Source organism: Phyllostomus hastatus, unplaced genomic scaffold (genome assembly GCF_019186645.2).
Source record: "Phyllostomus hastatus isolate PE091 unplaced genomic scaffold, TTU_PhHast_1.1 phas_scaffold_129, whole genome shotgun sequence".
Taxonomy (NCBI): Eukaryota; Metazoa; Chordata; class Mammalia; order Chiroptera; family Phyllostomidae; genus Phyllostomus; species Phyllostomus hastatus.
In genome coordinates, this window is record NW_025334009.1 from 34,447,422 (window position 1) to 34,462,298 (window position 14,877).

At 35.5% G+C, this 14,877-nt stretch overlaps 1 protein-coding gene across 2 annotated transcripts in view; it reads right to left on the bottom strand.

The window, feature by feature from the left end:
- Positions 1 to 14,877, bottom strand: part of PIK3CB (phosphatidylinositol-4,5-bisphosphate 3-kinase catalytic subunit beta) — a 174,917-nt gene that overhangs the window by 25,630 nt on the left and 134,410 nt on the right. The window contains exons 12-16 of one of the 2 annotated variants that reach the window (XM_045856942.1): positions 10,727 to 10,915; positions 4,800 to 4,921; positions 4,425 to 4,490; positions 2,711 to 2,854; positions 1,426 to 1,525 (exon numbers count right to left, since the gene is read on the bottom strand). In XM_045856942.1, coding sequence (XP_045712898.1) covers positions 1,426 to 1,525; positions 2,711 to 2,854; positions 4,425 to 4,490; positions 4,800 to 4,921; positions 10,727 to 10,915 — 621 coding nt within the window. The remainder of the gene's footprint in view (positions 1 to 1,425; positions 1,526 to 2,710; positions 2,855 to 4,424; positions 4,491 to 4,799; positions 4,922 to 10,726; positions 10,916 to 14,877) is intronic. The other variant, XM_045856943.1, reaches the window with a different exon arrangement.

The following is a 14,877-nucleotide window of genomic DNA, read 5'->3' on the forward strand; positions in this document are numbered from 1 at the left end:
TTATCTCCAAAACAAAATACAGAAATAATTGCATATTGAGACTACCACTATTAACAATAATCCCTAATTTTGAAATTTTATATTCTGTTAAGTGGCTTCTATTTTATTTTAGCTTAAAAATACATTTATACTAATAAAATGACATTATTGTATATTTACAATACATACTGGGTTGGTATTTAAGTTTTGACTTAAAAATGAAAGATCTGTGCTGCTAAAAGGTATAAAAACTCCCAGATTAAAAAAAAACACTTTAGTTTTATATCTAAACAGATCTAACTTTGAATGTTATTTCTGTCACTTAATAGTTGTGAGTTTTGCCTTGACTAGTGTGGCTTAGTGGGATGGGCATCATACCATAAACCAAAAATTGCCAGTTCGGTTCCCAGTCAGGGCACATGGCTAGGCTGTGAGTCAGGTCCCTGGTTGGGGGCATGCAAGAGGCAACCAATAGATGTTTCCCTGGCACATCAATGTTTCTCTTCCTCTCTCTCTCTCTCCCTCCCTTCTCCTTTTTCTAAAAATAAATAAATAAAATCTTTAAAAAAATAGAAGGAGGGGTAAATCAAGGAACATGAATAAAGGACTCATGGGCATGGACAATGGGGTGGGGATTGACTGTGGGAGTGGGGGTGCAGGGGGACTGGGAAGGGGAGAGCAATGGGAAAAAGGAGGTACACTGTAACCGAACAACAAAAAATAGTTGTGAGTTTTCAGGTAAATAAATTAAACTCTTGGAGCCTCAGTTTTTTCCCTTGTCAAATCTAGATAGTGCTGATAAGTACTATGGCATATTATTAGCAGAGTACAGTAAGATATCATGCTTAAAACATTTAGTATGGTTACTAGCCTAAAGTAAACAATATCTGACCTATTAATATCACTAATATGCCATCATCTGCAATGATCAGAAAATGAGGGCTGGGTAGGAATAAGGGACTATGGGAGAATATCACAATTTCAGACATATATATGGATACAGTTTTTAAAAAGCAAGCTGAGGATTATGAATTCTTTTAACACCTATGGACTTAGATTTCAAAATGTCTCAGTCTAAAACAAATGGCAGAGCATATGAATCATATATACTACACTATTTGAAAAGAGTAATTCAGGGATATGTAAAAAAGGAGCCTCAAGATTTCTTGACTATTGTCATCATCATCATCAATAAACCCATTGTGAAGCATATCTAACTAGGTATTTCTATGGGGATCCAGATTAATTTGTCAGGTAGCATTCAGTTAGTGATCTTCTGCTAAGTTTGTTAAAATTTCATTTCTTGACTTATATTTTGATTTAAAAAAATATATTAATCTGGTTTAGTTACTGAAACCTCTAAAATAATGAAATGAAATAGCATATGATGCAATTTATCAAATACCACGTGGCAAATTGAACATGAAGATTAAAATAAGCTGATACCTGCTTGGATAGCACTTTCATGTGCCCTACGCTTCCCCGGCAGTATGCTTCAAGGATGACACCAAATTGTATAGAGACAGCTGGAATGTGCACTTCTGACCTGCAGAAAGTTAATAATATTATGATGGTTTATCAAACACTTCAGGTCACCAAATATAAGTACTGACTTCTTTATTCTATCATAAAATTAACTTAAGATGTTAACCAAAGAAAAGAAGACACTTCCTCTTGTGAAAAATTTTAGTGGACAGTCAACTTTCCAATTCTTTAAACCTCACAGTTCAAAAAGATATGAGATTTTATAATTACTTAATTCTTTATTCCAAGAAACCCCAAAATTTTAAATCTTACCTTATTTGCTTTTTGTAGTAAAAAGGTAATATTACCAATTTAGAAATAATTACGAAGATCTGACCCATATCACACAATTGACTAGCCCCTCAATTAGCTTCTATTCAATTTTTTCCCACTTAATGAAAGGTGTGCACAACTGAAACAGGAAGGAATACCTCATTCCCTGGGAGGTTTAAAATAAGAAAATTTAACTGGATAAGAAAAGAAGATAAGTTAAAAATAAGAAAGGAAAGACTCTTAAGAAAATCAAGATCTAAAAATATAATCCCTAAAATTAACATAAAAATATTATAGATGTAGAACTTATTTTCCTTAGGAAATTCAGCCTAAAAGGAAGTTATTTTATTTTCTGATAATCATTACTTTCAATTCTCTGAAGTCCAGATGAAAAAAACAAAAAGGTCTCGGTAGGGTCAGAAATGAGAAATCGATATTTTTCATAGGAAACAAAAGAACTTTAGTCCTCTTTCCTGATTTTACTCCTCTACAAACAGGGTGAAATAAGGTTTATGTACTTCTAAAAATGACCTAGTTAATAAAGAAGCTGAAAATAAACTTGCTGTTGTTATAGGAAAACTTTAAAATCTTTATCCAACACAAACTTATGGAAGGAATTAGTAAACCTGGTTTTTAGCCCAAATATATTATCATAGTAAGTACACTTTATAGGAAAATTGCAACACATTAAAGATTAGTTTCAGTTAAAAATCAAGGAGGCACGGAGGGATACTTATCTAAATTATTTTGCCAAATAGTGAAAGTTAAGAGTTTGGGTTATCAAGAAATAGGAGACACTGAGAAGAGTATCAATGTTATAGATGGCTCAGAAACAACTAAAGCAGCTGGCTGTTTTTGCTAAATGCCCTGTCTTATGCTGATTTATATTTATAAAAGCACAAGGCAGACTCAAATTGAAATATAAAACACTTACCTAAGATGCCAAAATAGGAATTGCCCTATCCTCCGATTAGCAAGTGCTCTTTCTAATAGGAATCTAGAGAGGGCACAATCAAGAAAAGGCTCATATTTTAAAACTTGCACCAGTTGTAAAAGATACTGAGAGAGTTCTTCGTCACTGAAAAAACAAAAGACACAGTAAGTCACTCAACACCCTGTGCCAGAAAAAGATCCCTTCCTACCAAACTATCAAATATTAACTTACTGAGACACAATGTTTTTTGAGGGGTTAGGACTGTTGCATGCTTACATTCACTATTCCACTAATACAAAAGAAAGGCTGAGGATTTCAGATAGGCAGAAGGGAGAGTGGATGGGAGCAAAGAATAGATATACAGGGCATTTTTATTAAATTATTCAGGTTGATAGAACTGATGACTGTATTTACAATCAGCCCAGAGTTACAGTAAAATTAGGTACTAATTTCTGGACATGCTGGAAAAGTTTTGTATTCAGTCAACCGATCGTTGTTTTTTTTTAAATAACAATTATATCAGTACTTCAGCAATTTATTTTCCTTTCCTATCATTAAGGTTAAGCAATTCTTTCTCCCAGATAACCAATGAACAATTAAAATCTTAACTTTAACTTAAAGGATAAGAAAATAAGTGCATTTTTAAGTGGGAGTTCAATCACTGAATTAATAACAACATAATATTTTAATTAAACTGAGTTGAATTAATTAAGGTTAGTGCCTCTCTATTGGGTGTCCATTCCCAAACATTTACATGTAAACACACTCCCATCAGAGGCAATTCCAGTAGTCAGGTAAGATATGAATCCGAAGTCCACTACTTGCAAATAAATCCATGGATTTCTACACAGTATTGACCAAAGGGGACTGTATAAGCATATTCACAGCAGCATTGTTTATAATAGTCAAATCAGGAGAAAACTTAAAATGTTCCTCAACGGGGAAATGGAAAAGTTAAGATGTATCTCTATGACAGAATATTACACAGTGGTAAAAGGAATAAACAAATTTTATCTGTAATGGGAAACACTGAACCCAAAAAACTAACTTTGAATTTTTTAAAAAGCAAAATGTAAAACAATGCATATTGTAAAACACATTTGTGTGAATTTTAAATGTATTATAATATCATTCTGTATCTATATTTTTATAGATGTAGAAGTGTGGTAAAAATATAAAAATGTGGTATAGAAAGATACACACCAAATTCATGATTACAGTTGCCTCTGGAAAGTGAAGAAGTAATCAGAACTCAGTAAGGAAACTATGAGGACTTCATTTTAAACTCTGATGTTATTTCCTTAAAAAATTTTTAAAGTTTTTAAAAATAATCATTATGGAATATTAACATTTACTTATTGTGAGTGGTAGATAGAAAAAGTTAACAGAGCAGGCCTGACTGCTATCACCTGAAAAAGGTTGCCCTTGGCTGGCATCTGGAAACACAGATTTCAAAAGGCTTTCTACCACCATAACAGGTAAGAGGGTCCCTCAACTGTGCAAACATACGGTTTATGCTAAATATCCATTCTTCTTCTGGAACTCCAGAGTTTTGGTATGTGCTAGACTAGCCCCCATTAAAAAAACCCTACCTACTAAATCTCTAATGAGCTTCCTTGGTAGACAATATTTCAAACATGTTGTTACACCTTGTTGTCGAGAAATTAAGTGTATTTAGTGTGACTCCGCTAGGAAAGGAACCTTAGAAACTTGCCTGGTCTCCTCCAGACTTTGCCCCATGAATCTTTTTCCTTTGCCAATTCTGCTCTGTATTCTTTTGCTGTAATAAATCATAACCAAGAGTATGATTATATACTGAGTCCTATGAGTCCTCCTAGTGAATCATGGAACCTGAGGGTGATCTTGGGGACCTCTGATCCAGTATGTTTTTGTTTGTTCTACAATATAGAATAAGTCTGCTCACATAGACACACACACATTGGGGGCAGGAGGGAGGAACAAATGCTTTATTAAACTCTGAACAATTCCTAGCCCCTTCTTTTCTTATGAGACATTCACGTAGATATCACCTTCTCTATCCACACCCAAGTAGTTCCTTGCCCCACAAAAAGCCAAGTACACAAGATACCTCATCTGTTCCAGGCAGCCCACAGCATATTCCCGAACATACTGATCTGGATAGTTGAAATCTAGAAGCTCCAGGGCCTCTCGGGGGGGCAGTTTAGGCCAAATCTGAAGTAGTGCCTGAAGCTGTTTAAAAAATTGAAACTGATTTAGAAATTATAGGAATAGAAGCAGAGACGGATCAAAAGAAATTACAGAGGCCTCAAAAATCTATTCCTGTTAATACAGGTTAATAAGGATTGTCACAGCTGAGATATTCTATAGATAAACAGGAAAAAAGCTATTAAGTACTTACCTGGAAATAAATGATACACTGAATAGATGAATTCTACAATAAATAGCCATTAAATAATTTTTAAAAGAAGAGACGGAGGAAGGAAGGAAGGAAGGAAGGAATGCTTATGCATGCACAAAGTAACCAAGAAATTCAAAGGTAAAAATCCAAAGTATAAATAAAAGTTGCAAGGCTCAAGTTAATAATGGAAAATTTACATATAAAGTTCATTAATAACAACAGAAAATTAGTTTGAGTTTACTCTGAACTCTTAATATTTTAAGGGCATCTTATCATTTAATTGAACATTTTATTGACCATAACACATTTAAACCTTTTAAATCACAATAAGTACCCATTAGAAATAAATAGCACCTAGTTGTTTATTTTCTAAAAACAAGATAAATACAACCAGTCTCCTATTTACAGATGCCACTTAGAAATGGTCTAAACGTAGGATAAAAATAGAATTCCCTGGGAAGATGAGCTGGAAGTGCAGGTGGAGGATAAGTTTGGGTACACATAGCCACATCTTTGAAAACCCTAGTTCCAGAGAGCCCAAACCTTTTGAGCTATTGAGTTTTTGTGTGAGACTGGGGCTTTGAGAATTGAATAAAAAGTTTATATTTTATCTGTATCCCATCATAGCACAAAGATACTCATCACGGTTGCTGCTGGCAAGAGCCCCTTACTCCTCAAGTTCTTGATATGTTTATAGCATGCATTCTTATTAGGGATGGTAAGTGGGAAGAAAACTGGTTATGGAGAGCAAACAAAATTTTTTGACAATATGAATGTGGCCTCTAAAGCTCAACTCCATCTAATAAAGTATTACTTAATATCTGATTTATCTCACTGGGTTTTCTTGGTTATCGCTGACATCAACCCCAAGGAAGATAGACCAAATGTCTATGACATCAGAGTTACAAAATTATGGCACATAGATGGCAACGACTTGGAAGACTTTCTCTCAATTGGCTGTCCAATCTCAAAGTTGTGTTGTGAAAAGTGGTCTGTTACTACCTGCTGGCTGCTTTGTGTATGTCATTTGAGCTTCTGTATACAGCTTGAACTTTGGGAATGAAATACAAATAGTTTATATTTTATTATTTAATTTTACAAGTTATTTACCCCTCATTAATTACAGGGAGTGTCCAAGAACTACACAGACATGAAATATGAAAAATAGAGACATTTGAGACATTTGTTTGATATAAGATAAACAAAACATTGTACATAGGACAATGACGCCTCAGTCTCCTTCAAAGGAGGGAACTTCCGACCTCACACAGTTCTCCCAGCATCTCTTCCACTATTCAAAACACTCTGAAAAAATCCTTTGTTAGAATCACCATCAGCTGCCTCATATATTCCTCAATCTCATCAACAGTCTGAAATCTCTTCCCTTTCAAAGGTGATTTTAGTTTTGGGAAAAGCCAGAAGTCTTTGTTGACTGCAGCCTGTACATGTTCAATATTCTCAGGTGGTCTCCTTGTTGCAGGTCTTTCAGAACACAAATCATTTAGATTCTCCACCATCTTTAAAGAATTTTTGCCACACTTTTACTTATACTGCACTCATTATATTGTCCCTGAAAGCCTTCTGAATCATTTGAATAGTTCCGTGGAGGAATGTTCAAGCTCACTGCAAAATCTGATGCAGATTCATTGCTCTACTCACTCAGTCATTTTGAATGTGATGGCCACAGAGTACACATGCTTACTCAATCGCTCAACAGCATTTACCACTCCCACTGATGAAAACAGTGAAGTGGTCATTGTTCAGACATGCACATTCCATTCCACTCTTCTTCACTGTCAGGTTATGTCAACGTAGCGCAAACCGTTCTTGTTATATTAACAATGGCTGGACTTTTCCCAGAAAGACCTCATAGGTCAGTGCCCCCCAAAAGTCAATAATATGTGAATGAATATCTAGCAGCTAAGTTAAAAGATATTTTTTCATTTCCAAAAACACTGAAGTCCACTGATGATATTTTTTAAGAAAGCAACTTGTTTTCTTTCTTTCTCATTTTTTAAATTTTTATTATACCTTTTTCCATTACTGTTTAGTACCCTTATACACCCCACGCCCAGCAATCACCATGCTGTTGTCCATGTCAATGAGTCCTTTTTCCTTCTTGCTCAATCCCTCTACCTCCTCAACACCCCTCCACTGTCATCCTCCTCTCTATCTATGAACCCGTCCCCATTTCCTTTGTTAGTTTAGTTTGTTCATTAGATTCCACATGAATGAAATCATATGGTATTTGTCTTTCTCTGACCTCCTTATTTCACTTAGTACAATATTCTCCAGGTCCACCCATACTGTTGCAAAGGGTAAAATTTTCTTATTTTTTACAACTGAGTAGTATTCATTGTGTAAATGTCCCACAGGTGTTTTATCCACTCATCTACTAATGGACACTTGGGCTGCTTCCATATCTTGGAGATTGTAAATAACGCTGCAATGAACATAAGGGAGCTTGTATTCTTTCAAATTAGTTTTGGGTTCCTTCAGATACATTCCCAGAAGTGGGGTCTCTGGGTTAAAAGTCAGACCCATTTTTATTTTTTGAGGTATCTCCACGCTGCTTTCCACAGTGGCTGTACCAGTCTGCATTCCCACCAAGAGGGCAAAAAGGTTCCCCTCTCTCAACACCCTCACCATCACTTTTTGTCCATTGATTTATTGATGATAGCCATCCTAACACATGAGATGATATCTCATTGTGATTTTAATATGTATTTCTCTGATCATTAGGTCACGTGGAGCATCTTTTCATATTTCTATTGGTCATCTGTATGACTTCTTTGGAGAAGTGTCCATTAAGGTTCTTTGCTCAGTTTTTAATTGGGTTGTTTGCTTTTTTCATGTAGAGTTTTGTAAGTTCTTTATAAATTTTGGGTGTTAACCCCTTATCAGATGTATCTAAAAATATATTCTCTCATATAGTGGGTTGTCTTTTTATTTTGTTGATGATTTCCTTTCTATACAAAAACTTTTTAATTTGATGTAGTCCCATTTGTTCTGTTTCTTTTGTTTCCCTTGCCTGCGGACATATAGCTGTTAAAATATTACTACAAGCAACGTCCAAGATTTTGCTGCCTATGTTTTCTTCTAGGATTTTTATGGTTTTGGGTCTAACATTTAAACTTTTGATCCATTTTGAATTTATTCTTGTGTGTGGTATAAGAGGGTGATCTGATTTCATTTTTGTGCCTGTATCTGTCCAATATTCCCAACACCATTTATAGAATAGACTATCTTTAGCCCATTGTATGTGATTACTTAATCTGTTCATTATTAATTGACTATAAAGGTATGGGGGTATTTCTGGGCTCTCTAGTCTGTTACATTGATCTATGTGTCTTTTTTTATGCCAGTACTATGCTGTTTTGATTACTTTGGCCTTATTGTATAATTTGATATTAGGTAGTGTGATTCTTCCAGCTTTGTTCTTCTTTCTCAAGATCAATGATGCTGTCTGGGGCCTTTTGTGGTTCCATATAAATTTTTGAAATATTTGTTCTAGTTCTGTGAAATACATCATTGGAATCTCAACAGGAATTGCGATGACTCTATAGATTGCTTTGGGCAATATGGACATTTCAATGATGTTAATTCTTCCCATACATGAACACATATGTGCTTCCACTTATTTGTATCTTCTTCAATTTCTTCCTTTAGTGTCTTCTAATTTTCAGAATACAGGTCTTTTACATCCTTTGTTAGGTTTATTCCTAGGTACATTATTCTTTTTGCAGCAATTATGAATGGGATTATTTTCTTAAGTTCCCTTTCTGTTAGTTTGTTATTGGCATATAAAAATGTAACTGATTTCTGGATATTCCTTTTGTATGCTGCTACTCTGATGAATTCATTGATCGGTTTTAGTAGTTTCTTGGTGGAATCTTTGGGATTCTCTGTGTCCAGTTTCATGTCATCTGCAAATAAAGAGTTTTGCTTCTTCCTTTCCAATTTGGAAGCCTTTTATTTCTTCCTCTTGTCTGGTTGCTGTGACTAGGCCTTCCAGTACTATGGTGAATGAGAGAGATGACAGTGGACATCCCTGTCTTGTTCCTGATCTTATGGGGAACATTTGTAGTTTTTGCCTGTTGAGTAGGATGCTGGCTATGGGTTTTTCATAGATGGCCTTTATTATGTTTAGGTATGATTCCTCTATTCCCACTTTGCTGAGAGTTTTGATCATAAATGGGTGCTGGATTTTATCAAATGCTTTTCTGCATCTATTGATATGATCATGTGGTTTTTATCCTTCATTTTGTTTATGTGGTGAATCACATTTATTGATTTTCAAATGTTGTACTGACTGTGCATTCCTGGAATATATCCCACTTGACCATGGAGTATGATCTTTTTGATGCATTGCTGTATTCAATTTGCTAATATTTTGTTGAGGATTTTAGCATCTGTTTATCAGGAATATTGGACTATAATTTCCTTTCTTTGTAGTGTCTTTACCTGGCTTTGGAATTAGGATAATGCTGGCCTCGTGAAATGAGTTTAGGAGCCTTCCCTCCTCTTGAATATTATGAAATAGTTTGAGAAGCAGAGGTGTTAGTTCCTCTTGGAATGTTTAGTAAAATTTCCCTGTGAAGCCATCCAGTCCAGGGATTCTGTTTGTTAAGAGTTTTTTTGGACTATTACTTCAATTTCACTAGGTGTAATCCATCTGTTCAGATTCTCTGATTCATCTTGATTTAGTTTTGGAAGACTGTATGTTTCTAGGAATTTATCCATTTCATCCAGGTTGTCCAGTTTGTCAGCATATAGTTGTTCACATTTTCTTATCATCCCTTGTATTTCTTTAGTGTCAGTTATTTCTCCTCTTTCATTTCTGATTTTATTTGGGCCCTTTCTCTTTTTTTCTTGATGAGTCTGGTTAAAAGTTTGTCAATCTTACTTATCTTTTCAAAGAACCAGCTCTTGGGTTCATTACTTTTTTGTATCATTTTTGTAGACTCTCTTCCATTTATTTCTGCTCTGATCTTTATTATTAACTTCCTTCTACTTTTCACTTATTTTGTTGTTCTTGTTCAAGTGGCTTCAAGTATAAAATTAGATTGTTTATTTGAGATTTTTCTTGTTTTTTGAAATATGCCTGTAATGCTATGAATTTCCCTCTTAGGATTACTTTCCCAGTGTCCCACAGATTGTGGATTATTGGGTCCTCACTTTCATTTGTTTCAAAGTACCCTTTGATTTCTTCCTTGATTTCGTTGCTGATCTGTCATTCACTGTTTAATAATATAATTTGATAAACAGAGGTAATTTTCAAACAATACATATTAATTTTAGAATAGTCATTGCAAATGGTCTTAAGATTAAAACTTTGTAGTACCCTGAGCTGTTAGAAGTAGTCCAGGACCCACAACCTGCTAGTGGTAGACAATTACATCAAGACCATTGTTTTTATTATGTTTAGTGAAAGATACCGAAAATCTACACTGAATCTGATATTTTTAAATCTTAAAACTTTCTAGACTACTACTTAGATTATACATAAGAATTTAAAACTTAAAAGAAAATTATCAAACCTATAGCAATATATCTATGTAGAAAAGGAAAATTTACACAAAATCAAGAAAGTAATATATATTCCCAAAAGGTACTATAGAATGATCTTTTGTTACCTGAGCAACATCCTCAAGTTTATTCCACTTGATTGACAGTAATAATTTTGGCAGTGACTGTGGGAAGTTTTCTCTGCAATCTTGCCGCAAAGTCCAAATAAGATCCATTTCATTCTCACACAGTTGAGACAAGGGATCCCTGTCCAAGATTTCCTTCAGTACAGGAAGAAACTTTTTTCCACCCCGACTCTAAGAAAGTAAAATTACTCATTATAGAATTCAATTGTGCAAACATCCTGGGTAAAAAGTTAGCAAATTTGTACAATGAATGTATACATAATTTATGAGCTTTAATATATGAGATACTTAAAATCTAATTCCTCAATAAGGTTAATAAAGATGGATTCCCTTTTTAAACCTTTTATTGCCAAACAGTATCTAAAAGCTAAAAATGAAGTTAAAAGTTATTCTCAAACAGGAAAAATACTGTTCCTTAATAATCCACATGCAAACACTAGGTGGCAGAATTGCAATTTGGATGAAAAAAATCATTATTGGAACTGAATCTCTTTAAGTTTCTATTTTTAAAAAACAAAATAAAGAAAACAAAAATACATCAACAAAACATATGAAGTTAAAGAAAACTAATAAGAGCCTTCTTAGCTCAGAGGCATAAAACCATTTATTTTATTTTTAATCCTCATGCAAGGATATATGGGTTGATTTTAGAGCAAGGGGAAGATAAACAGAGAGAAAACACTGATGTGACAGAGGAACAACAATTGGTTGCCTTCCATATGTGCCCTAATAGAGAACAAACTCACACCTTTCTGGCATATGGGATGACACTCTAACCAATTGAGTCACCTGGTCAGGGCATATAAAACCATTTAGATTAAGAAATAAATATTAGCTAAACACACACAAAAATATAATTATCCCATTGTTCTTCCCAATTCTTATGCAAAAATACTAAAATAAAGAAGAAAATCCATGCTATTTTTTAGATCTAGGACTCTGAATTGCTTTAAGAGAAAGGTGCATTTCCTTATACTAAAAAACTGTCGGAGTTAGGACAAAATGCATTTAAACACACACACACACACACACACACACACACACACACACACACACACTACCTCTGCAGAAGTATCTGACAAGATTCTATAGGGATTTATATACTATTATAATATTACTTTGTACTTTGTATCATTTTAACTGGGATTTGACATAAACATTAAAATAATTTGAAGTCATATTACTAATTTTCTAAAGTAACAGACAAAGCAAAATAGTATATGCATATGTAAAAATAGTGGAGGGATAATCATTATCCATGCAGAATATCCGAAACACTCAACAAAAACACTATTGGAACTAACCAGCAATTAAAGCAAGGTTTCAGGGTAAAAGGTCAATATACAAAAATAAATTGTTTTCCTATATATCAGAAACAATTCTTCAAGTAAAATTTAAAATTAAAAACACAGTATCACTTATATTAGCACCCCAAAATATGAAAACTTGTGTATAAGACTAACAGAATCTATACAAGATCTATATGGGAAAAACTAGAGACCTCTGATGAATGAAATCAAATAACTAAATGAGGATTTCCGGCCAAGATGGAGGCATAGGTAGACACACTGTGTCTCCTTGCACAACCAAGATAGGGAAAACAATTTAGAAACAGAATAGCAACCAGAACTGACAGAAAACTGAACTGTATGGAAGTCGGACAACGCAGAAGTTAAAATAGACCCATGCATCCAGACCAGTAGGAGGGGTGGAGTTGGGCAGCCCGGCTCGGGTTGGGACACAGATTGCAGAGAATGTTGGGACCAGGCGCGTAAGGCATCCAGGACAAGCAAGACCATAGCAGGTGGACCCCGAGCATGCAAGCGACAGCTGGCAGACCCCGGCTGAGGGCGGGCAACCGGCAGACCCAGAGAGGCAGCAATTGTGAAGCAAGGCACTGCACACAACCTAGGATCCCAGCGCTGGGAAATAGAGCCTTGAAGCACTGATTGAAAACACCTGTGGGGGTTGAGGTGCAGGGAGACTCCCAGCCTTACAGGAGAGTTCGTTGGAGAGACCCACAGGGTGCACAAGCCCACCCACACGGGAATTGGCACCAGAGGGGCCCAGTTTGCTCAGGGGAAGTGGTGGAAGGGACTGAGGTCCAACAGAGAGTGGAGTAAGCGCCATTGTTCCCTCTCTGACCCCGCCCCCACATACATCACAACCCAGCAACTGGGGTGCCCCACCCTAGTGAACACCTAAGGCTCCACCCCTCATACGTAACAGGCGTGACCAGACCAAAGTGGGGGCGGGGGGAGATGGCTCAAACAGAATTGAAAGCCCCAGAGCCAGTACTTTTAAGTGACTGAGAGATAGCCAACTTATCAGATGCACAGTTCAAAGCACTGGTGATCAAGATGCTCACAGAATTGGTTGATTTTGGTTGCAAATTAGATGAACAAATGCAGGCTACAATAAGAGAAATGAAGGAAAATGCACAGGGAACCAATAGTGATGGGAAGGAAACTGGGGCTCAAAACAATAGAGTGGACCAGAAGGAAGAAAGAAACAACAAAACAGAAAAGAATGGAGAAACAAGAATTCAAAAAAATGAAAAGAAGCTTAGGAACTTCCAGACATCTTTAAACGTTTCAACATCCGAATTATTAGGGGTACCAGAAGGAAAAGAGGAAGAGCAACAGATTGAAAATGTATTTGAACAAATAATAAAGGAGAACTTCCCCAAATTGGCAAGGGAAATAGACTTCCAGGAAGTCCAGGAAGCTCAGAGAGTCCCAAAGAAGTTGGACCCAAGGAGGAACACACCAAGGCACATCATAATTACATTACCCAAGATTAAAAAGAAGGAGAGAATTCTAGAAGCAGCAAGAGATAAGGAGACAGTTACCTACAAAAGAGTTCCCATCACACTGTCAGCTGATTTCTCAAAGGAGACCTTGTAGGCAAGAAGGGGCTGGAAAGAAGTATTCCAAGTCATGAAAGGCAAGGACCTACATCCAAGACTGCTCTACCCAGCAAAGCTTTCATTTAGAATGGAAGGGCAGATAAAGTGCTTCTCAGATAAGGTCAAGTTAAAGGAGTTCATCATCACTAAGCCCTTATTATATGAAATGTTAAAGGGACTTATCTAAGAAAAAGAAGACTTATCTATAAAAAACCATATATAGTAAAATGATAGCAAACTCACAAATATTAACAATCACACCTAAAACAAAAACAAAAAGAAACTAAACAATCAACTAGAACAGGAACAGAACCACAGAAATGGAGATCACATCACATGGAGGGTTAGCAACAGGGGAGTGGGAGGAGGAGAGATGGGGCAAAGGTACAGAGAATAAGTAGCATAGATGGTAGGTGGAAAATAGACAGGGGGAGGGCAAGAATAGTATGGGAAATGTAGAAGCTAAAGAATTTATGACACATGGACATGAACTAAAGGGGGGGAATGTGGGTGGGAGAGGGTGTGCAGGGTAGAGGGGCATGAAGGGAGGGAAATGGGACAACTGTAATAGCATAATCAATAAAATATATTAAAAAAGAACTAAATGAATATCTCATATTGCATATTCACAGATAGGAAAACTCAATATTGTGAAAAAGTCAGCTCTTCCCAACTTAATGAATAGATTCAAAGCAAAACCCATAAAAATCCTGGCAAGTCATTTTCTGGGTATCAACAAAAGGTTCTAAAGTTTACATAGAGAAAGAAAAGATACAAAATAACCAACACAATATTGAAGAACAAAGAACAAAACTGAAAGACTAAACCTATCAAACTTAAGGAAAAATAAATGTGAAATGCAAAACTATAAACTCATAGAAGATAACAAAAGCAAATCTAGATGTCTTTGCAACTGGCAATTACTTTTTACAAGTAACACCAAATGCATGATCCTACAAAGAAAGAACTGGTAAGCTGGACTTCATTAAATTTGAAATTATCTGCTCTGTGAAAGACACTGTCAAGAGAATGAAGAGACAAGCCACAGGCTTGGAAAAAATACTTGCAAAAAGACTTATCTGATAAAAACTGTTATCCAAAATATAGAAAGAAGTCTTAAAAGTCAACAGTGAGAACATTAGACTAAACTACAGGATACAAACCTAAACAGATACCTCACCCAATAAAATACACAATGGAAAATAAGTATATGAAAAGATGCTTA